This window comes from Pseudopipra pipra, chromosome 3 (assembly GCF_036250125.1).
Source record: "Pseudopipra pipra isolate bDixPip1 chromosome 3, bDixPip1.hap1, whole genome shotgun sequence".
In the NCBI taxonomy this organism is placed as follows: Eukaryota; Metazoa; Chordata; class Aves; order Passeriformes; family Pipridae; genus Pseudopipra; species Pseudopipra pipra.
Window position 1 is genome coordinate 69884157 of NC_087551.1, and position 24733 is coordinate 69908889.

General features: G+C 36.7%; 2 protein-coding genes across 12 annotated transcripts in view; one reads left to right on the top strand and one right to left on the bottom strand.

Annotated features, from left to right (window-relative positions):
- LOC135411753 (solute carrier family 22 member 16-like) overlaps nucleotides 1-24733 on the top strand; it is a 58437-nt gene that overhangs the window by 10845 nt on the left and 22859 nt on the right. For 5 of the 9 annotated variants that reach the window (XR_010429283.1, XM_064649765.1, XM_064649764.1 and 2 more), the window contains 5 exons: nucleotides 7774-8250; nucleotides 10944-11061; nucleotides 12954-13503; nucleotides 15889-15998; nucleotides 16503-16602. Coding sequence is in view for 7 of the 9 variants with exons in the window: in XM_064649765.1 (XP_064505835.1) it covers nucleotides 7774-8250; nucleotides 10944-11061; nucleotides 12954-13503; nucleotides 15889-15998; nucleotides 16503-16602 (1355 nt within the window). In the remaining 2 variants the exon portion in view is untranslated. Of the gene's footprint in view, nucleotides 1-7773; nucleotides 8251-10940; nucleotides 11062-11192; nucleotides 11311-12953; nucleotides 13504-15380; nucleotides 15509-15888; nucleotides 15999-16502; nucleotides 16603-21643; nucleotides 24635-24733 lie in introns of those variants that run through there. The other 4 variants (XM_064649769.1, XM_064649767.1, XM_064649768.1 and 1 more) reach the window with 4 other exon arrangements.
- The window catches only part of LOC135411754 (uncharacterized), a 31991-nt gene continuing 7258 nt past the window's right edge, over nucleotides 1-24733 (bottom strand). For 2 of the 3 annotated variants that reach the window (XM_064649775.1, XM_064649774.1), the window contains one exon: nucleotides 1-21737. The gene's annotated coding sequence lies outside the window, so the exon portion shown is untranslated. The remainder of the gene's footprint in view (nucleotides 21738-24733) is intronic. The other variant, XM_064649773.1, reaches the window with a different exon arrangement.

Below are 24733 nucleotides of genomic sequence, written 5' to 3' on the forward strand. Positions count from 1 at the left end.
TTATGACAATGAGTTAGTTTTAATTCAGGATTATAGACAGAACAAAAAAACTGGATACAATAAAAGTAAACTTCCATAGTTTGAAGATAGTCCGATGTGTCAGCAGTGTAACATGCAGAAAAATGGGAAAGGAAGAACGAAATTTAATAGTTTATACATGAAGTACTGCCTATGTCTATAATTAGATAGAATCTCAATAAAAACATTTAAATTCTATTAGACACTTTACAGGTTATAATGTGAAATGATTTGCTTACATAAGCCAATGGAAACAGTACAGCAGGGAAAAGAATGAAATACCTAATTTGGATTTGTCCACAAAAGAGAGGCTGACTAAAAGAAAACAGTGCTACCAGAGAAACTGGAATTGAGTTCTCCCTGTGAGAAGTAATGCTGGTAATATATCATGCAGAGTATGTGCTAATTTTCTAAATGGTAGATGTTTATAGAAATGCCATTCCCGGAATAGAAACTTCCAAGTATAGAGCCTGAAGTGTTACTACTGTTCGAGCATAACCACTCTGCTGTGTTTAACACTAGGCCAAATAACTCCAAAACAAAGCTAAATAACTTACAAACTGCATGTTCGTGTTCTTTTTTAATTAAATTACCTGATACATACCCTTAACACATTTAAAGCAGAAAAGACAAGTGGGTAACTACATTAAAATAGACTTGACTCCAGCTTTGCCATCAAAAGGTGTGAGAATTGCTGCCAATGATGTGTTTCCCCTTAATCAGAGGCTACTTTCCCAGGAAAGTCAAAAGTGTAATGTTTATGTGTAGCTTGGTGCAAATCCAGAGCCCTTGTGTCTTGCCCAGTTTCACTCCATTTGAACGAGAAGGTTGGGTGTTGCACTGGAGTGGCTGAGCCATGAACACACCATCCTTCTGTCTGGCTCTCCCCTGGGGGCAGTAATCCTTGGCAGAGGGGCAGCAAGAAACATCAGAGCATCTTTAACAGCAGCTGCTCTCTCTGCTGTGAGTCTATAGGTGTAAGCTGTGCTACTGAACTTAGTAACTATTTAAACCAAGAAATATTTATCAACTAGATTATTTTGTCACAGGTGACAACAGGAATCTAGTGTGCCTGATTTAGATAGTCAAACATTAAGAACTGTTCTATTTAGTTTAAAAAAACATTATTAAAAGGATGACCCTTAATTCTGTAGCACTAATTCTTTATTTTCACACTGATTGACTTTCTTCATCTAGGCTGTTATACCAAATGTGCAGTAGTGAGCAGCCAACATATTTTTCTTCTTGACTCTAGTGACCGAATGCTGGGCTTGTCTTAATCAAAGAGAAACATGCATAAGCTTAATGGGATAGAAGTGAATTCTTCAGAGAATCAATTTTAAATGATTGTAACAATGATTTGGTAAGTGTCTGCTGTTTGGTGACTGCACGTTGATGCACACATTGTCATCAGTGATGATATATAATTCCTGGGGTCTTCCTGATCTCTATAGGCTTCCTTATTCCTGTTGCATCTGTGCTGTTGATATGTTTAAACTGGACATTCAACACAGCATCTTCTACCTCTGAAAACAAATTCTGGAAATAACCATCTTTTTCATGTGGGCTGAGACCAAGTCCTAGCATAGTTTAAACTGCCCTTAGGAGGGAAGGAAGTTTATTCTTGACACCAAAAGTCAAATAAAGATGTTCATATTGTATATTTAAGGCTGCTTCTAAGTCTGTATCACTGCACCATAGCCAAAATACTCTTGAGTCACATTCAGCTTCTTTCCTCTCAAAAAATAAATGTGGAAGTGCATCATAGCTTTTTGGTTTAGAGTGGAAAGAATGCTGAATGGCTTTTCTCACATTAAAAAAAATCAGGATGAAATACAGAGTTTAAAGTGGTTACTGAACACAAATTCTTTCAGAAATAGTAAATATCTGGAAATTTCTTTCCACTGAATCCATCCTGTCGAGTGTACACTGCACAACAAAAACTTACTGTGTTTTCTGACTTAAGCAATTTACTAATGAGGTGGTTGAGAAGAGAAGCAGTAAAAATAGTTCTTGTAAAGCTGATGGAATAGTACAAATATTTTGCTAATCACAGAACAGTGTTGTGAGTCTATTCTACAGTAAAATGATTTTCAAATGTTTGTATTAGCTTTTGATGAGTATCTAGTAATACCCCTCTTCTCTCATTGATGGACAGACAAGGAAATGTTATCAGAACCACATTTTATTTAACATAAAGTTAGTGTTTGACAACAAGTTTTGTCCCTGCTGTGCACTGCAGTAACTGACAATGGTAGAAGTACTGTGAGGCTGGGAGTTTAGTCTCCAAGATATATATGGCAATGTGTACTTCAAGTTTTTTTGCACGCCAGATTTGCCATCTTTCAAATAGACTGGTGTAGATTATTTACATAAATGCAATATAAATTAGATTGAGCAACTAGTCTAGCTTGTTGTTTGTGGGTTTTTTGTATTTTTTTTTTTGTATTCATCATCTATTTTGACTTTTTTATTCAAGGTAGATCTGTTTCCCAGATGGTCCACAAAAAAATACCACTGTGACTGAGACTGTGTCTCAGAGGATGAATAAACAGTGGGAAAAGAGAAGGGAGGAAATCTTTTGCAGTGATAGTGTCACAGAGATGTTGTGTCATAAGGCTACACCCAGAGCAACAGTGCTATGAGATCTAGTTCATTGCCTTTGTGGAAGAATATTTCTTCAGTTCAGCTACTGACATGATATTACGAGTGCTTTTCATACTGGTGAGATCTTAAAACTTGTGCAGAGGAAATAGAAAATGTAAAAATAATTTTTTACTATGAGCTGTAAACTGAAAAAAAAAGAAAAAAACTGTGGAGAAATTTTACAGAAATATTTTAAGAAAGACTGGAACATTTTCATGTTGTGTCTTGCTCAGGTTTTTGTGAAGATAGTTTTAGGCTCATTTGACTTCTGGCATTCATTAAGTGTCTCTATACTGGAGCAGTAACCTATAAAGTCTTCTTGACTTCTATATTTGACACTCCTGGCAAGAGTGACAAAATGTACTTGCCAAATAATTATCTCCCATGGCAAGTCACTGAAGAGATGGAAAAACACTGAGAGAAATTATCATACCTTTTAGGACAGTCATCATATTCACAGAATGTTTTAAAAAATTGCAAAAAGCGTGTGTTTTTTGAAAAAAAAACCCTGTAAAATATGTTATTGAAAATTACTGTTTGCAACAATATATGTTGTGTAATCTAATGTGTGTATGGGAAGATGACTGGCATATAAAATACCATTGTCAAAAATTGTCCTTTTTGAGATCAGTCTGGGAAAATAAATTGCAGACTTTGGTTTCTTTGATGAATTTCAATAGTACTTATTACTCCCGCAATGGTATTTTCTTACCATTTTGATGCATGAGCAACAGTATTTCTTTATTCAGGGAAATCTAACTTTTTAAATGGAGTTTGATGAGGTTAATAAAATGATTACAGTACATATTTGTCTGCAATAGAGAGATTTAAGCTTTTAAGGGCTTTCTTATCAGTTTGGTGTTCTTAAATTAAGGATTTTGGAAAAGAGCTAATAATTTACAGCAGATATCAAGGACAGCATAGACTTTAACCTATGCCTCAGGGTCAGTGAAGTGTATGACCTGCATAGGTTCTGCTGTGACCTGCTGCCCCAGCACAGCCTCTGTGGGGGCTGCTCCAGGCTGCCCAACCCGGACCTGCTCTGCTCCCCCAGCACCGTGTCCTCCCGTGAGGACGGGAAGCTGCTCAGCCACCACATAAGCAAGGGCCAAGAAGCTGCCCCGGGGTTTTAAGACTGGGGAAGAGCATCAACATGGCCACAACAAGAGGTCTGAGATAAAACTCATGCACCCAAAGGTTCGAAGGGAGGGATCACAGACTAGCCATAGAGAAGGCAGCAGCTCTATGTTCTTCCTCAACTCAGCACTCTCTACTGCCTCAACCTCTGTTCCAGCAAACCTCTGTCTACCATGAGGCTGGATCTGTGTCTTTGTCCCTTTTCAATCTTCAGCTGTTCTGGAAAGCAAAGTTCCATGCACCTGTAGTATTTTTCCATTCCATGTATCATCCTCCCTACATGCTTTCTGTATGTTGTCACTAATTTGATTAATTCCTTTTTGGTAACCTTGCAAGTTAAGGAGTTTCTTGACCTTTCTAGAGGAAGAACTCTTCCTACCCAGAGAAGATAGGCAGCAGCTCCTATGATTGGGCTTTTCAATCTAGCATCAGTGGGGGTGCTGTTACAACACTGCTGTAGTCAGCAATGAACTTTGCCTTCATGGCAAAACAGGGCTTTCAGGATATTTTCTGTGTGTTTTGTGTATGTATATATACAGAGAGAGGCTTAGCCAACCCCGTGTGGAATTTTACTGGAGAGAGCAGTAAATACTTTCTACAGGCAGGGGAGCAGCCCATTAGTGTGGTGTGGAATGTCTTCAGACACTGGTGCTTCCAAATACTTTGCTAACTTCACATTAGGCCTTATTCTCCCCTACTCCTGCTTCCCTGCCTGCTCCTTGGTTCTTTTGTTGAGCAGTCAGATGTTAAGAACTGCAGTGCAATCCATCCTGTAAAATTCTGCAGCACTAGGGTGATTTTGCTGTAAAAACACGTTTTCCTGTTTTTAAATGAAGTCATATGCAACATAAATTATGTCTATCAATGTCTATCTGGCATTCTGTCTAACTTTTTGTGTTTGCTTAGCATTGGTACTGGAAATTAGGGCAAAAAATAATGGTACAGAGTGGATTTCTTTGTTGGAACTGAATAAGATTTTCATAACACTGGAAAGGGAAGAATGTTTTTACAATAATCAGTTATATCTAGTGCTAAGTTAAACGCTTGAAAGATAGGTGAAATATGGCATGACACTTTATTCATTTCTTTAAAATGAATCCTTTACTGCTTTTTATAGTCGTGGAAACAAAGAAAGGACATAAAGAAAAGGAAAGGGTAATGAATTGTAATTTGTATGGCTGTAGAAAGTAACTGGAGGGGGATAACTGATAATTCCGTAAAATGAAGTGATAAAAGACAAGGAAGATTTATTCAAGGTTGCACAAGGGTGTTTTGTAAGTTAGTAATAGTTTTATGTTTGAAAAGGGGACATTGAGATTAGATTTAATGAGAAACTTTCCGACAGAAAGATTTGGCAGTGGAGCAGTCTGTCAAAATGGTTACTGAAGTATGATCACAAGAAGTGTTCAGGAAGAGTTAAGATAAAACTCTCAAGGGAATAGTTAGAGCAGAGATTAATTAGACCTGCTCCAAATCATAGCCCTGGTGATACTCTTGGGATTTGAGTTTTTAAAAATCAATGTAGTCCACTGCATCATGCCATCTTCTCAGTCTGTATCCTTACAAGTTGTTATCTCCCTTCAAGCCTCTCCAACAAAAAAGGATATAAATATATTTTTCCTACTCACTTTTACTGGGCAGAAGAGAAATGATGAACCTGATATTTCTTGTATTGCAAGAACTAATTGGGAAACTCAAGAAGTATGTATGGTTTGCAATTACTTCCTTCTTCCTCTGTCTGGGAAATATCAATTGGGCTATCTGACATTGCAATTTTCTGATGCATAATGACAGATGTTGCAAATACTGGGGAACCTGGTTCCATGTGTAGTAGAAGACGTAACTGCACAGCTTCTAGGGGTTTCATTTACCAATTTTCTAGAGGTCTTCTTGTCCTGATTTCAGGCATTCTGCATACTGCAACAATAGCCCAAGTTGTTGAATTTGGTTGTGCTGTTATTTTTAAAATGAGTTTGTGTCTTTTGATGGGAACAGCTAAAATGAAATTAGAGAAGAGGAACTAAAAAAATGTTGTTGACCATATTTGTCTGCATCAATAGGGTGACAAAGGTTACATTTTAAAATAACCTTTGCTTTTTTGTGGTCCAAGATAGCCTAAAAGCCTTTCAGAGCTGTTTCAGCCTTGCTCTGGTTTATGGATAGCTACTTAGTCTGCAAGAAGCTGTTCTCTTGAGAGGGGATTGGTAGATTTGAGGGTTACTGCGGTTACATTCTGCTTCTCTTGACCATATCTCTCAGTTTCGTTCTGAAAGAGCAGCACAGCACCTGTGTGAGGATTGCCTTGAGGTATCCTCAAGAGGGAAGTGGAGCCAGCTTTTGAACTGCCGTGGTGGGTTTAGCAATTCAATCCACTCCTCAGACTGCTGTGGAACAGTCAATAGAGCTTTTGTTAAGGGAAAGGGGGATAAAAAGCACTGCATCAGAACAACAACAATGTCAAATGCCATTAGAAGAACGGGATAGGCAACTGGGTTTACATTTACCAAGGAAATATATAAAAATCACAAGGTAAAAGGCAAAGGAGAATGAGGATGGTGAATGGAGGTGTGTTATACAAGGGAACTGTTTAATTGGAAAGGTTAATTGGACATTAGGACAATGTATCCAGTAAATTCTATTTAAATACTCTGCTTAAAGATAATTTAGAAATTAATTAGAAATTGCAATGGTAGATGATTTAAAAGTCCTAGGCTATGTACTGTTGAAATCTTTATTATGGGAATTCCAGGCTAGATTAGATACCTTTTGGAGAGGAGCATTGAGAGACCACATTTGTTACAGAGATTGGAATTGCTTTGACTTTTCCCACAAGACGCTTCAAGGTAACAGGGTTTTAGACATCATTTCCTATGACTTCAGCAGAGATAGCCTCTGGTCATTTAAAAAAAAATCTGCTTTTTGTTTCATACAATTAAGGCCTACTGCATATGCAGTAAGGATGTATATATAGAAGCTCATTGAATGCTTCTTCAAATTATTGCAATTGATTAGCCTTCAGGAAATAGAAAAGGGAGGAGAAATCAAAGCTATTTTGTTTTTTTTATGAATAGATGTTGTACTAATTATATGCACAATTTAAACATTTAATTCAGGAAAATACTCCTTATGCTTAAATTATCAGAAACTTTCTAGAATTTGCAGACAGTGATACTAGAGTTCATTGCAAGCCCTTGAAATTCAGAATACATGTGCAATTTTTATACTAAGATTTACTTGCATCTCAAGCATGTCTTAAAAGCTGTTTAAAATGCCGAAATTCAGGCTACACATAAAACATTCTTTTAGCGTGTTTGCTTTTTGATACAATCTTTAACGGATAACTGCACACCCTGTTTAAGCCAAAACCCAACCCATTTCACAGCTATGTTTTGGTTCAAAACATTTCACATTGTTCAGATTCTATCTTCTTCTGCTTGTGTCTACATGTATTCTCTCTTTGTCTTTTGGAGGCAATAAAGAGAGATGGTAGATAGAATACAATTACAGAGATACAAATAGATTAAATGAGGGGCATAATCTGTTTATTTTGTTTTATTTGATGCACATATCTCTAACCCTAAGAACCTGAAGTTGTAACATTTTGTTTTTTCTAACCATTCAAGTAATCTCAGGCCCTATTTTAAGGGGATGTGCTGCAGAGAATTGGAGGTAGGAAGGTTGCTTCAAACTAAGTGCTTAAGTTCAGAATTGTTTCATTTTAAATGGTCTTCTCTCTATGACTAAACACATGACTGAGAGCAGCATTTATTTCCTGGCAATAGATTACTGTGGATCTTTTTCTCGTCTTTGGTCTCTTGCAGGGCTTAACTAATATTGAAGCAGCACTACACAACAAAGCACTAGACACCCTAATGATATCCCCATTTACTGATCTTACAAAACAATTATGTTGATTTTTTTTTCATGTATAGAGGGCTTTTCTTCAGTAAAATTTTTTCTTTCCCTTTACAGATTTCAAGCATGTGTTTATTTTGCATCTGTCTTTCAAGCTATGTCATGTGGTATCCATTACTTAGCATCTGTGTTCATGGCTGTTACTCCTAACTTTGTATGTGGGTTCCCTGGAAATGTGAGTAATATTCTTTTCCACAACTCCTCTGCATCAAGTATACAGGACATCTGGACACTATGGACATCAACAGAAAATTATGTTGTAGTCCAGCTGGAAAATGGAGAAATTTGGGAAATTAATCAATGCAGCAGATCCAAACGAGAAGTCAGTTTGGATCTGGCATATGAATACAAAGGCAACAAGTCTGTATTTTCGTGTTCTGATGGATTTCTCTATGATGATACAAAGTGGAAGAGCACTGTTGTTACGCAGTGGGATCTGGTCTGTGACCGAGAATGGCTTGCAAAATTAATCCAGCCTACATTCATGCTTGGAGTCTTGATTGGAGCAGTGATTTTTGGTGACATCGCTGACAGGTAAAGTGCTATCCTTTGACAACTGTAGCTTCAGACTGCAGTAACTCCATGTGTTTTTGTTGTTTTCACTCATAATTACTCATAATTATGTGCTCAAAATTCAGGAAGTTTGGATATTGCTTTATTCACAGATCTGTTTAACTCAATATCTTTTTCCAATAGCAAGTACTAATTTTAAAATGTCTTTGCAAGTCATTTCCTTTTAGAATTTTTTTTGTACTTTATGTCATCCATTCTTCTAGGCCTTAATCACTGAAATTCCCCTGAGCAGCTAGTATTTGCCTTTAGGTTATTTATTTGTTTATTTATTTTTAACAGAAATAGCAATAGCTCATTGTAATAGCAATGGTAAAAGCTGGGAGTAGATTTTCACCTCATTTTTCACGAGGAGAGATTCCTGGTGGAAATATTGATTTTTAATTTGTAATATGATAAATGACAGAATGCCTTCTAGAAGATTAAGTGTAATGTATTTTAAAATCATGTTTCCTAACCTCTGTCATGAATACAGCTCAGTGGGGCTGATGCAAAGGCTTCAAGGGTTTGATCAAGCCCCATGTTCTTAAAATAAACACCCATACGCTATTTTTCCTTGCTCTCCAATTTTAGTTTTTCTCTGAAAAATTAGCTTAAACTTCAGTCTCTTGAGGGTTAGTCCAGATAGGAGAAAAAATGGGTGTGAGTGAGCTGTGCTGTAATTTCACTTATTTAACAGCATGTATAAAGTTCTGTTTGAGCACAAGGAGAGTCAGTCCATGGAGGGACTCATCCCAAGCAATCTCATGCTTACGGTGCCAAGGCTGTCCTTCAGCCCATTCCTGTCCAATGCTTCCTCCCTGGATGTTATCTCAGATCACGCACTGAGATCCAACATAAGAGCTGGACTCAGAAGCAATGAGATTCAGGATGAATGTCTGTATCCTCCTGTTTCTGTTGGTTTTCTCTCTCAACACAAACAGACTTATTCCTGCCTCCGGAGAACACTCAGCCATGCCCCTTTATCCATATGACAGTCCAATATCCAAGCTATTTGTACTTGGTTTTGTCTCAGGCAGTTTATGTACCTGTGTTTTGCTTTGAAGGCTGGTTTAGAGTTATTTTTCTCTTTCTGTAAAGGAGCCTGTTGACTGACATTTCTGTTAGGTCGAGGATGACATTTTATCCTACATCTAACAGTATAAGCAGAACAAGGAGATCAGGTGTGTTTTTTCTGATTTTCCTTCATTAGCACAACACTATGGTGTGATAGTTACAACATGGGAATGCAAAACTAATGATGACTTTTTTTTAATTTGGCTTTTAGAACACATGGAATCAATCTGCCTCCCAATCCAAGGCTTTGTAAAACAATATTTAATACAAAACCAGAATATAAAGCCAACATTTGTTTTGTGTCCCTTTAAATCATTCATAACTTTTTAAATTAATACTCAGACATGATTTATAAGGTTAGGATCATATTGTTCTCATTTCCATTAATTCAAGCCATGGACAGCTAGTTAAGACAATACACACATTCTGAGTTGCAGATTTACAACTGTAGATTTTACAGCTGAAAGTTATTATTTTCTGACACATCCTGGCTTGGTGGGAAATAAGATTGTGTGTTCCTCCCATTACCAATTAACAGATTTCCCAACAGAAGAGCTCTGATAGCTAAGACTCATTGGGATCTTTTCTGGCAGGAATCAAAGATAAAATGTGCATGACTCCAGGTCAAGGTTGGAGAAGAATAGGAAGAATTTTAATGGAGTACCAAATACTCACAGAAAAATAAAATTACAAAGGTGTCCACACCCCTGAAAGTCCTCAACCTCTCTGTCTAAAAGTAATATCTCCATTTGCGAAAATCTCTTTGCAATGGAGTAGATAGTAAGAGCCCAAGAAAAATTATCAGGGAAGAAAAATGATTCCACACATTTTGTATTACAAAGCATTTGTAGACAGAATGTAATGAATCCCCAATAGAGTCTTTAGTATGTGCTCACTTGTTTAGGGACAACTGGCTCTACTCTGGATATTTTCTCCCTGAGATACAGGAAGAAAAAAAAAAACAAATAGAAGTTCTTTTTTACTAAATGCCCTTCTTTTACACTGGAAACTACTATGTGTTGATAGGAAGCTATTATTTGACATGGTTTTTGTGCCGTTAGTATACTATATTCTTGGATTTCTGTATTTGTATATGCATGCATGTGTGCTGTGATGCAATCAGAAAATTCAGGGGAACTGTGTGCTTGCCATTTATTAGAGAATTCAATTTTAAATAACTGTACAAAGATATGTTACAGAAGCCTTTCATTACTATCCAAATTGGTTGTTACTTTGGCAAGAGATGGCATGTTATGACAGCTAACTTTTGTTAGAAATTATTAACAAAAGGCTACTTAATATAAAATATCTGAAAAAGTGATTTACGTCCTCATAAAGAAGACTGAGTAAATCTGCAGATCAGTTATGCAGAAGTTCAACTTGAAACTGGAGGTGAACATATGTAATGCTCACTGCACATTCCATTCATAGGAGCTTCCTTTTTCTTGGAAGTTGGAATTACTGAAAAATTAATACAGGTAACTAAACCACAGTTTCTGTGGCGAGTTGTTTAACTTCCATCTAGGCTCTCTGGAGTTGCAGGTGTATTTTAATAGAATGTTTGTAGTTATTCATAATTTGATTACTGCTGTGATTTTCAGGCTGGGAAGACAGCGTGTTATATGGTTCACAAGTGCTGGTCAGTTTGTATTTGGCATTGCAGTGGCTTTCACATTTGACTACTACAGTTTTGTGACTGTGCGCTTTCTCCTTGCTATGGTAAGAAGGGATGATCACCCTGGCTCTTTTTACGTGTCATTTCCTACCCCTTATCAGGAAAACCTCCCTTTTGTTATTATTTCCTCCCCTACTTCATTATTCTAAAGCCCCATCTGTTGCACTTATTTCAGCAGAGCAGGGAGAGTCTGAATATTCTTGGACCACAGCAGTTTTCCTCTTTGAATTAATAGAAAGCGTCTGTATGAAGCAGTGTTTGGTACTTCCTCCATCCCAACCTCTGCTGGACTGGTAATTAAATACCAAGTGTGAGCAGCAAACTCTGGATTCTGCATTGCAGCTGCAGTTGCATTTCTCCTCATTGTTAGAAATGGAGTATAGTTTTTCTTAACCCAGCAAATCTACAATAAGTATTATTTTTATCTCTACCATTTTGAATGATGGAGGAGAGATGCACGTTTTCTCTTCTATGCATCTCTTTGGTCTTTTAAGCTGTATGTGGAATACTAAATACATAGCTAGACATGTTTAACAGCTAGATGTTTTATGCTGTACTTAAGAGTATTTCAGTATATATGTTTATGCATACCTACACACATACTTTTATATATATGTGTGGTATGTATTCCATATCTGATATATATTCAATATTTATACATATTAAACAATTTTAAATAACTGTTTTACAGCCAGAAATGTACTATTTGTAGCTTTTCACCACATAATGCATACAGAAATTAGAATGCCATCACACACAAAAAAATGATGTAACTTATTTAATGTGGGTTAGATATTTGAAAATAGTCACATAATTTATTTTATTCCTGCTGACAGCGCATTAGTCAAGACAGAACCTTGCACCTGGAGCTCCCTTTGCCTGATTAGAGCTTAGAAGAATTTCCTAGCAGGAAAAACAACATAATTTTAGCCTTGAACAGTGAGATCTAAAGAAGTCCCTCTACTCACTTCCTTGGCTGTTGATGCCAGGGATGGTGGTAGTTTAGAAAAGCAAAAAGCTCAGACCAGACCAATGCTGCAGGTTTTAACTGGCCACTGGGACTGATTTGCAAGATGCAGGCCTAAAGCTCTAGGCCCTGTGCTACTGAGATCAGCACAACTTTCCTGTCAGCTTCAGTGGGTTCAGAATCAGAGATTATTAACTTTCATATTTCCAACCAGAAAACTGATTAATCAAAACAATATACTGAAATATTTTCTAGTCTATATTTTCTAGCTGTGTTTGGAAATGTTTTGAGATACCATGAATTTGATGTTGCTAGAGAAATTGAAATATATATATATTCAATAATATATATATTCAATAAAAAAATACTATCATCCAGAACATGCCAGTAATTGCATTCACCGCATAACATATGAGAACCTGTAATCATATATATATATATATATATAATTGTAAAAAGTTTGATTTAATGAGATCATTAACAAGGGTGTGGAAGGTAACTCTCAGTAAATTTGCAGTTCCTATTAATAGTTTACTTAAAAGCCAAGGTCAAGTGGATTTTCAGAAGTGAGGATTACTTCAGGGGACCTCATTTTCCTGAGCATCCAGTTTGTGATGTCATTAAGGGACCTGATTTTTGGAGGGGAAGGGCTTAATGACATCATCAAATTAGGTTCCTTTTCAGGTATCTCTTGCTGGCTGTCCCCCACTGCAGAGAAGCATCCAAATTCACTTCATATTTTTAAATACAGTGTCCGGGCAGTCTGAAGGTTTGAGCGAACTTTTCCTCCAGCTGATTAGTTTTCAGGGTTGCCTTTTTTCTGTCAGTGTGAGACAGGCCAGCACTGTGCCAATTAAGCGTACACAAATGTGGAACACTGTTACTCTTTGTTTTTACTGCTGGTGCACAAGGAGAGCACATACAAAACTCACTCTGGTTTTTTTTCTTTTCTTTCTCCCACACCCCCAGGTTTCAAGTGGCTATCTGGTTGTGGCTTTTGTTTATGTGACTGAATTTGTTGGCATTAAAGCACGAACCTGGGCTTCTATGCATGTCCATGCTTTTTTTGCTATGGGAATTATGATTGTGGCACTCGTGGGATTTCTGGTTCGGACCTGGTGGGTCTATCAGATATTTCTCTCCATAGCAACTGTTCCCTTTGTCTTGTGCTGCTGGATGCTCCCAGAAACGCCTTTTTGGCTCCTGTCAGAGGAAAGATATGAAGATGCACAAAAAGTGATTAATACAATGGCAAGATGGAATAAAGTAAACACTCCCTGCAAAGTTTCTGAACTGTGCTCAGTCCAACAAGATGATCCAGTCAGTGGCAGAATGGGTGAAAATGACATGTCCTCAACAAAGAAGCACAACATCTTAGACCTGTTCTGTAACTGGCAAATTGCAAGAAGGACCATCACAGTCTGGCTGATCTGGTTCACTGGGAGCTTAGGGTACTACGTCTTCTCCCTCAGTTCTGTCAGTCTAGGAGGCAACGAGTATTTAAATCTCTTTCTCATAGGTAAATATTTTTGTACTTTATTCTGTTAATGACAGAACTGGAACATAACATTTAGAAATGTCTATAGATTTGACAGCCAATTTTTTACTTTGTTCATTCAATTATGAGCCTTGTTCAAAAAGCTTCTTGCTAACTCTTCATAAAGTTGACAAACACAGGAATATCATTCACTCCAAATCTGTTTCCAAAAAAAAAGAGAATTTAAAATTTGATGGTGTACAAAATTCTTCTCTACCTGTCTTTCTGATTGTAAAACTGCATTCTGCTTGTCTCCTCTTTGCCCTGCAAGCATGTAGCAGATCCACACAAACACCAGGGGAAACAGATGAGCAACACAAAATTTGCCCTGCACTGCTAAAGGCACAAACTAGGAAAATAGGAGAAAAAAATTATTCTTTTTATCCCTTACAGTCATGATATATTGAGTTTGTCTGTGTAAAAAACAGATTCATAATTCTCACAAGCAAGACTAATTTTAGTTTTCTCAAAAGTATATTTTTTATTAAGTTGTAATATTATTTTATCATTCTGAGTATAATCTTTCTCTGGTATGTAAGTTGTTTGTTGTTTACAAAGGCAGTTAAGTGCATTCAAGGCCTGATTCAAAGTTTGTTAAGATCAGTGGAAATACTCCATTGACTTCAGAGGACTCTAGATCAGACATGTAGCTCTGAGCCAGCAAAGAATTAAATCATGTGCTTTGCTTTGTGCAACTGAGTACTCTCAGTGAAGTGAATGTGACTGATCGTGTACATAAGCACACAGAAGGACTGGGGCTCTCATGAATTCAGTTTGTTTTGTCATGTATTACAGTGTATTGTTAGACTGATGTGTTGAAGAGTGGAAGCTAGTATTGCACAGATAACTAAAATGTTAGGTTGGAGTACACCGTATCCACCTCTTCTAAAAATACTTTAGCAGACTAACAAACACAATAATTGCACAAGTCCAAAAAATTGTTTCCTGATATTACAGGTGTAATGACATGCCATACGCACTTAATGAAGGAATGCAGCATATTCGTTCAGGGCTGTATCTTATGTTATTCCTTGATTTTACATTGGACATAGTAGCATTCTTCATGAGCAAATTGGTTTAAAACGTGTCCAAAGTGGCTTAGGCTCAATATCATTTGTCTTGGGGCAGATCATGTTTATACAGTATTTGTGAACAGTCCTCGCCAAATGCCAGTTCCTTCCTGCAGAAGTTTTTCTCCAGAAAGAGACATTAGAAAGAGACAATCTGTGTTAAGAGTGGGATGTTGTAAGCAGCTGCCCTCTTTTTTATAGAGAAGAGAGTAAGCTGGAACTGCACTCTGTATTTGTGAAGCTAACTCAAAAAACTGGACTTGGAGAGACCTTGCTTGCCATTTACTCTGGAATGATTTTGAGCTGAAGCTGGAGGAGGCACCTGTGCCTTCAATTCTGTGTCCAGGTGGAAGCTAGAAAGTCCTGAGAGGTGTGTCAGTATGACACTAACAATATTCCTTGTGGGCATACTTGAGCTGTTGTGAAAATACTTGAAGGAGAAGAGCAGCAAATGTACAGCTTTAAGACAAAAGTGCCGGTAATCCTAAAAGCAGAACTGTGGCCTTGATATTTTCTGTAATTTTCCATTCCAAGGAGAACTGGAGCTGCTCTGTTCTGTGAAACCTGTTTCCCTTGTCCTTCTCTACTCTCATTACCGTATTTAAGGCCATTTTCTGCCTCCTGTCACCGTTTCTGTTACCAAATGAACAAGCCCAACACACTGGTTATCTCTAGATTTTACATATCTATTATCCTCTAGATTAAATTAATCCTCATAAAGAGGAAGTTAGAGTTATAACATGAATATGTGTAATCATGACTTAAAACAAAATAATTTCATACTGACAGGTGCTGTGGAGTTGCCTTGCTATATCATTGCTTGCGTTGCGATGGACAAACTGGGAAGGAGAAACACACTCATTCCGTTCCTTATTTTAAGTGCACTGATCTGTGTTTTAATTATGTTCATACCTCAGGTTAGTCACGTATTGTTGAAAGTGTTCCTATAGCAGAAATTGATTTTAAAGGCTCTTAAGCCAGAAGATGCAGCTACTCTCTCTAAACCATATAGTTCATTAAAGGCTGATTTTAAATTGCAACTGCCAGTCAAAGGTAGATTTCTGCATTTTCAGTACAGGTTTCACTGTCACTGCTGGAGTCCCATGTAAAATGTTCCCAAGACTTCAGTGAACCAGGACTGGTAAAGAGTGATATGAACATTAGTAACTTACAGAGCAATTTTTAAAAAGCAAGCAATAAGCATTGCTTATTAAGGTTCACAACTTTTGAAAAATTTCAATTATGTTTGAAAGTGTTATTTTCTTGTGATATATTTATTTGTGCTCTCTTTCAATAGGACTTCAGTATATTAATTATTTTAGCAAATATGGCTGGAAAATTTTCAATAGGTGTGGCATTTGGCCTTATATATCTCTACACAGCAGAACTGTACCCAACAATTGTAAGGTAAGAACTTTCACCAGTTATGTATTTTTCATTAATTGGATGTTATTTCATTCCCTTTGTTATTGTTCTGCACCTGATCCAGCAGCTCTTGGCATCAGTGGAGGTGATCTCAAAGACTTGGGATGGGATGAGTTCAGAGTTGTCTGGTGTTTGGCTGTACCATAGTTTTTTATTCATTTTTTTATTCATTTTCCATTCCATGTGCATTGATTGGTTCCATTGGGGAACTGGAAGAATACTCAATACTTTCTTAAACATTTTTCATGCCTTTCTTAAAAGTCCTGGTTATTCATCCTGGGATCTATGCTGAATGATGATTATATTTTTAATCTTAATTACAAAAGCAGCTGAATTTCACTACAACATAAATTTACCTTGGCATAGTGACAGCTTCCTAGTATAATTGCTTAAAGAAACAAATCCTACTGATGTTTTAAGTGTCTGTGCATTTCTAATTGTTTCCTTTATCTGCTAGAATTCTTAATCAAATTTTTTTAAGTCTAGATCACTTGCTGTTGGAAGTGGAAGCATGATGTGCCGTGTAGGAAGTGTGGTTGCTCCTTTCTGTGTATATCTGAGAAGTGTTTGGATTTTCATGCCACTTGTAAGTATTTATTTCTATGGTGAATGTTTCTGGTTTTGAAAAGGTGTATGTGTTACTTGTTTTCTCTTTACTAACTTGCCAAGTATGTTTTTCACATGACAAAGGAACCAAAGGCTGAATGTTTATATTGAAAAGAAAATTAAGTAAGCCATTCTTGTTCAAAATTTTAAGTCCCAAAGATTAGTCGCTTCATATTGTTAAAAATATGCAGCTAAAGCAAAAGGGAGACTTTGAATCACTGAAATATTCTGAAATGTTTTTGTGATGGGAGACAGAAAAATATTTATGCACTGAATCCTAGAATAAAATTGATAAAAATACTTCCCGTTAAAGTATTCTGCATCTACTGTGTAACATTTAGGAAGCGTCATAGTCCATACTTTTTTGCAGGCCTAGCAATTTTTGACCATGATCCTGACTTATTCTCACCCTTCTTCAAAGGCATAGTTCTTCCATTCTTGAACTCACCACAGGTGGCTGGTTTTTCTTACACTATGCCTTAATATTTTCCACAGCTTCCCTGGGACATTACATCTTTGGAATAGCCTTCCAAAAGATCAAGAATGTTTTGTGCTTACTACACCTGGTCTTCAAACCTGCCCCAAAGGTCCCTCTCTGTGTTCATTTACAAGAACTGAACAAAACAATTCATGAGACAGAAAAAGAGAAGGAAATGGTATATTGATGAGGTTCATGGTGGCTTTGACTAGCAACAGAACCTTGTATTCATTAAGCACACCTTACTTTTTAGGTAACTCCAGGTCATGTTTTCATTAGGTTTTGTCTTCTACCACCAGTTGCCCCAGAAAAGAGAGGTGGAACCATTCATTTGCAGACTTTGGGCATTTTGTCTGCATTATGTAGCAGATCCATTTTGGACAAAATATTTTAAGTATTTCCTGCTTACAGATGAATCACATTTCTTCATTGCATTTCTGTTATGAAGCATTTGCTGCTTGGAAGTCCTGCAGCTACTCAATCCCTTTTTTCCCTTGAAGAATAAATTATGCCTATATATGTCAAACCAGAAGGAATTACAAAGTTTATATTAAAATTTTAAGTAAAGAAGGATTTATTATTGATTTAAAATAGTTTGAATTCTTTCAAAAACCCCTTAGGATTCACTGTTACTAGCACACTGATGTTTTATGTAGATGATACATATCCGAAGATGAAAATGTAATGGGATGTCTTTAACCTGGATTTTTACTCAAATTTTGTCCACCACATTGGAATTTCCTGAAAAAGTGCATTGTGCCCTTTTGATTTTGCAACTATAAAATCTCCAATTATAGATGGTAGAGATTGGTTTCAGAGAATTCTTGTAAACTAATTTCATTATTTAAATTAATTACTTTTGGTTGTTTTGGATAAAAACTAAGAGGATGAAGAAGACCACAAATTAATTTATCTCCTCAAGCTCCTAAAAATTTTTTCTTTCTTAACAATGGCCCCCCACAAACCAAAATGTCATCCCAGAAAAGACAAAGAAACATTTGCACAGTAGAGTGATCATGGGAGAACATTCTTTTTCTCTTGTCAGCATTTTGCCTTTACTGGATGGGATAAGCTCAGTATCTGTGCAGAAGTGCTGCAGTTCAACTACAGATGGGGAATGCTCAAACATGCTGGAGAGCAGTGCAAATGGCAGTATAAACACAGGAATTATTTCAGCTATGAACAACTAACTCTCAGTGTACAAAAATTATCCAGAGTATTTGTAGTTGTGTAGTAGTTCACAGTGAATATGTTTCCATTATTAGCTCCTGTTGTAGAGCATTTGTCAGATTATTAAATGGACTTGTCTTGTGTTGGAGCATAGCGTGCCAAGTCTCAGGTCAAGTAAGCCTTTTGGAATGGAAATGAAATAAAATGGATTATATTTATGAGTAAACTGATATACATCACACTGATCTATTGTATACACTACACATTGTTGAGCAGTCAATACTGCTATTTGACAGTCTGCCTCTTGTACAGTTATGCCACCTGTGAGAACTGCAAGTATCTCATTTGAATGACTATAAATCTTGAGTAACTTGACAAGTATGTTTTTTATGTGACAACTTTACAGAAAACATACAGTAAAGCAACTGCTCCATGTACAACCTATTCCTGTTTCTCAGCTGGTAAGAATTATGTTACAGTAGCCCTTTAACTGGTAAGAATTATGTTACAGTAGCCCTTTAACAGACCGGATTTATCTCTCAGAAAAAAACATAAATTAGAAATTTAAGAAGACCTCAATGAAGTCAGTAAAATTAAATGAATGCAAATCCTGTGTCTAATACTAGTGGATTTTCAGGTCAAAATTTAATCTTTTTTGTTGAAGTAGAAGTATTATTTTTAGGGATATTTAATTCAAATTACCTTTTGTTCTAGACTAAATATATTAAGTCCTGGTCTTAGACCACTGTGAAATTGTTGCTCAAGGAAAGGCAGAGGACATATGAAAAATGATGGTGCATCTTTTTCTGAAGTTTTTTATGGTAGATAGTAGAAGCTGCTGACTGTACTGAAGTGTTGGGAGTACTCTGAGAGTTTAACTGAGCAGATAGTCAGATTTCAAAAATTAAGGCCCTGAAAATGCAATTCATTTAAGAAGGTACACCTGTCAAATTAACTTCAATGCAGCTTAAATGTACTTAAATATCTTGTACAATAGTACACTTCATTCCATAAGCATTTGACTATATTAGAACATTTTCTGATACTGAATCATATGTTTAAAATAGTACATACATACGAAATTTACATATTTGTAATGAGCAAGCAAAGGGCTAAATTATGTCAGATGCCTTACGAAGCAGTATGCCAAGATAAGACAGCAAAAGACTTGCTTTGACTAAATGTAACTTCATTGATAATTGTGGCTACTGCCCTTGAAAAGGCAGATAATGTTTGAGAAGCCCTTGAATAAATACACTGTGACTTAATTTTTCATATTTTGTCTTTCATAGGAAATATTGGAAAATGCTTTGTAGAGTCAGGGAGAAGGGAAATGCAGGGATTACATGCATGCATCAGCTTTCACATAGAAAAATCTTCTTTTCAAATAGAATTGAAGAAAACATGATGGAATAGAGTTATGAGAGCCAAGTTGAAAAGGCAGGGAAAATGGTGATGTGTATGCTTACAGAATAGTGAGAGTTCTCAGGGGGATAAGAGGTAGGTTCATGAGGAAGAAAAACATGAGAAGAATGCCAAGTGTCTAAAAGACTAACTGAAACAGAGAAGACACACATATTCAAAGCACACAGTTTTGCTTTAACCTTGTTCTGTTGGGTATAAGTAGTGACCCTGTTCTCATACACTCCAAATGTATGGGTGTCTGTAAGATTCAATATTCTTTACAGACTGCAATATCCTCAAATGTAAACTTATGAGAGGCTAAAGGATGTGCATGAGAGAGGTTACTGTGGAATAGCTGCCATGTGTCACTTCATCCTGTCTTCCCATAGCAGAAAATCATATTTTATTAGTAGAGAAGCATTCTGACACACAGAGATGAGATCTTAGTGTTTTGGAATATATTTTTAAATATCACTCTTGCCACATATGTCTAGAAGAATTTCCCTCAATTTGTCACTGAGGCACTGTTTGTGCCATTTCTTCTGGTTCTATTACTGTTAGGATTTTTTTTTTTTTTAATTTTCATGGTAAGAGCACGACTATTTTATTTTCACTGTAGTTTGCAGTATTTAGCAGTATTTTGCCTTTTTTTATTATTTTGTCAGCCTCTATATCTAATGCAAGTGCAAAAAGAGGACTGTATGCAACTGCATGACTTTTACTTCTCAAAATAATGCTTGAGAGAAACTGTCCTCTTCTTTTGGGGGGGAAGAGAAGCAAAACTAGCATAGTGCATGTACATGAAAATAGAACTGTTCAAAGTTACAATAGAGACTTCTGATATTAAAGCACCTTTCTGACTTAAAGTCTGGCTTAGCTGCAAATGGTAGCTGGCCAGTTCTTGTCTCAAGTTCTGTGTGAGAGACATAGGCACAATAATTCCAAATGTTCTCTCTCATATCTGGAAAGAATATATTAAACACAGGACAGACTTGAGAATCAGTGAGATAAAGATAATACAGTATCAAAGTGCAGAGTCATAGAATGGAAAAACACTGAGACCAGACATGATGTACTGTGGGAAAGCATTTCTATCAGGAGAGATTTGGGTCATTTATAACCTGGTGTTGTGGAATGTCAGGGTTTTAATCCTGTTCTGTCCTCAAAGGTGGAAAGTGTGAATTGTTCTCATTGAACAAGATATAGTAATGAAAGGGAAGAGTAAATATTCCTGGAGCAAATGTGTGCTTCTCTATCTACCCACATTATCCTGATCCTTGCACCACTCATGCTGAAGTAAGCTGTTGTTATGGAACTGTGTACACCACGGACAAATCCAAAATGTGGTCCCAGTGCAACTGTTAGTAGATGCCTGCACTCCTAACAGTTCTTTGAAACTGAATTTAGCAAAGTATTCTTGTTGAGAGCTAGCTCATAATCTCCTGAGCATGGATGTGCACTTTGTGGCTCAAGGCCAATGAACCATACTAAGAAATTTCAGTCTGGCTATGCAGGAGGGACAGGCACACAGGTACAAGTACAGCTACACAGGAGCTGGAGAGTGAATTAAGATTACAGGTGGCAGGGAAATTGTGGCTCTGTGTACATGCGTGTAAAAATAAATGTATGCAATCCTAGAATCAGTTCTTAAATACATGCCTGATAGCAGAAATACAAAATGAAGATAATATATATTGTTTCCTCAGACAGAATTATTCCTGTTTGCACTGTATTGATCCCTTGTGAACAAAACACTTCACTTGCTCATTGATAAATTGTGCTGCATAATCTTTCATTTATGCAACAAAAAAAGGTAGATCTTTTATATAGGTAATATTTAAGACTTATGATCTTTTCTTTACATTTCAGTTCCTTGTGCTTTATTTTAAATATGCTCTCAAGCAAGATCAAAACTACAAACAACTTGAAAGACATTTCTACCTTTACAGCTGATGTTTGTTTCTTCCAGTTGCTTGTTGGAATCATGGCTCTTCTGAGTGGAATATTAACCATAATGCTTCCAGAAACACTGGGAAAACCATTGACTAACACATTGGTGGAAGCTACAGAAATGGGAAGAAACAAGAAAAGCTGTTCAGGAAAGACTCCTCCAGCACATGGTGGTGCAACATTAGAAAAGATAGAGATGTTTGGTCAAGAAACAGTCAGCACTGAGAAATAAAGCACCAGCAAAATGGCTGTTCCCAATTTTAATCATTCTCTAATTTATAAGATCTTTGTATTCAAGAAATGTGACTGTTCTATAATATCTGTGCCTTCTACTTTGTATCCAGTCTTGCCTTTTCAATAGAGCAAGACTATGAAACCTTTTCCATGGGACTGAGTTACTGCAGAAAATTTGATAGGATTTCTAGATCCCTTGTCAAACTTACCCAGACTTTAAAAAATCTGACTTGCTGTGACCAGTTGGAATGATTACTTTAAATGTCAGAAACTACCTGATTACATACATATATATAAAAGTATGTCAATCCTTTGCTTCACATTTTCTGCAGTTAGAATTGTAAACCTACCATGAAGTGCCCTCTCTGGTCTCATTGTGTTGCAGCTGACAGTTAGAGGCTTAAGACTTCAAAGCACAGTAAACTCAGTTATAATTCAAGAGAGAAGCCTTAATGTTGAATTGAGTCATATCAATACTTTTAAAGTTAAACTAATTTATTATTTTTTTTTTTCAAATTTTCTACTAGAAATGGTACCATTGCTAACAGAGGAAAGTATTCTATGGCACAGCTTCTGACTGAAAAAATAATACTAAGTTTGCAAAATGTGCAAATAGCTTGTATATTCATTCTGTTGAATGGCAATTGTATTTTTATTAGTGGTTTAAAAAAAAAGTGTTCACTGGATCTACTGCTGTCATAGTTTAGGTAAAACTAAACTCCCTGATCCCTTTAAAAGTTGTAGTCATTCCAGACCGTTATTTTAATGCTCCCCTTCTCACTTATTTCAGCTCAGATCTAGCCTCAGATTTTTTATAACTTTTAAGAGCTACACTAGCAACTTTACCAAATGCCTCCATCAAGGTCTTCACAGTCTTCAGTGCAGAGAGCTCTTACTCAGGTTCTCTGCACAGAAGTGGACTTAGTTATTAATGAATTTTTAGTAGACACGGTTTCCACACAGCTATCTGTAGCTCATTTTTTCCTTATTATACCACACAAAATCAGTTAGAAAAATATAATCTAAAAAATGGTAGCTGGAGGACACTGATCAATAGAAGAGTTACCAGTTACTCTAGTAGTTTTAGTCAAAGTGTCTGTAAACATCCCACTGTTGCTACACCTCAGGTGTGCATGAACACTTACTTGTTAGTGCAGTGTTTCTGCCTTATGACTGTGGACCATAGAAAACTGATAGATAGGAACGCATCACTCTGGTTGCTACTTCTATTGTTTTCTCTCCCACCTCCCCCTCTTCAGTCTACCTCCAGTCCTGGGGGTTCTTCCTTGCCTGAGGATCTATATCCTCTTTGTTTGACCATCCTTGGTTTGAGGGGAGCAGCACACCAGCTGTCTGCGTGTTGAGGCTGAGACAGCCCTCTCTTATCTGGGCTGTGTGAACTTGGTCCCCTTTGGTTTGAAATCAGGTTTTTTTGCATCTTAGGGACCTACTCTCATGTCACAATCTCATCAAAAAAAGTCTTTGTTTACTTCTTTGCCATGTACCCAAAAATAAGGTATCTGTATTACTACAGATAAATATTCTGTATGCTGTAGAAATTAATGGCCATATTTTTCAATTATATCTGCACAATCATTAGTTTCAATGACTTCTGAAACCAGAATAATGGTTTATATCCCCTTATAAAAGATTTTATTCTTCACTGCACTGTCCTAGATTATCAAGTAGCATTTTGGTCCTGGTATTAGAACAAAATAATACCCTATATAAGGATTAACATGCTTTGAAGCAAGCAAAATTCAGTCAGTTTAAGTTCAGAGAGTTTCTATGAGATAATTATATAGAAAGCATAGAAAAGAATCCTTATGCTCCCTACAGTTCTGTGGGTGTTCCAATCTTTGCAGAGAAATCCTCCAAGAAGACCTGCACAGAATACTCTGGCTTATGTCCAGATATGTTAGTTCAGCAAAAGCACTTACCCTTACCCCGTGAGTAATCCCATCATTATTCAGAGAACGACTTGAACACATACTTTGTTGACTGAAGACCGGATTACTCACATGCTGTGGTTTTTCATTTTGCTGAAGAGCAGACCTAGTATTCTTCCACTGCTTTCAGATCTCCCTCCACTTATCAGAGCAGAACAGTAGATCTTTATCTGCAAGATCTATTGCCAAACCCTGCATGCCCTGCCTTATATAAGGGTTTAACCATGCTAAAAAAGAAAACATCATGCAATACACCTAACAAGGAATTAAACTGGTACTATCTTCCATTACAGCCACCCTTCTCACAAACAGAGCTCCAAGTTGTTTCCTTATTTTAGGGTTCTTTCACATGGATACTCCCTCTTTTGATAGTACATCTATTTTAAAACTCACTAGTCATGAGTTTTGGGAGCACTACAGTCTAATTCTAACAAGGTACTGATGAACAATTATTTTTTCTACTTCCTTACTTGCCAAATAACTGGCAAGTAAGGTGTTACCCTGGTACGAACAGTCAATGCATGTTCTGTGTTCCTTTGGCTTGAGGGATTCAGGACCTGGTGATCTGTAATCAGTATACATAAGGTAAAGAAAAGAAACAGAAAAATCTTAAATGCACAATGATACTGATACTGTTTACAAACTAAACTGTAATTATATTTCTAGACCACAATGTTGGCTGGTGGCTTTTAAGACCAAAACCCAGTTCCTTCCGGCACTGAAGTCAGTTGGTATTTGGTCTTTGATTCAAATGACACCTAAATTTCCCTGAACTAATGATGTTACTGTTTTTCCTTGGAAATAAAAAGTTTGTTGATCTACAGGTACACCTTTTGTGATTTTATGTATCGATAGCTTAGAAAATGCCTTGGAGTATCCTATTCTTTAACCTGAGGAAGCATATTACTGAAAAAAACCAGGAAATG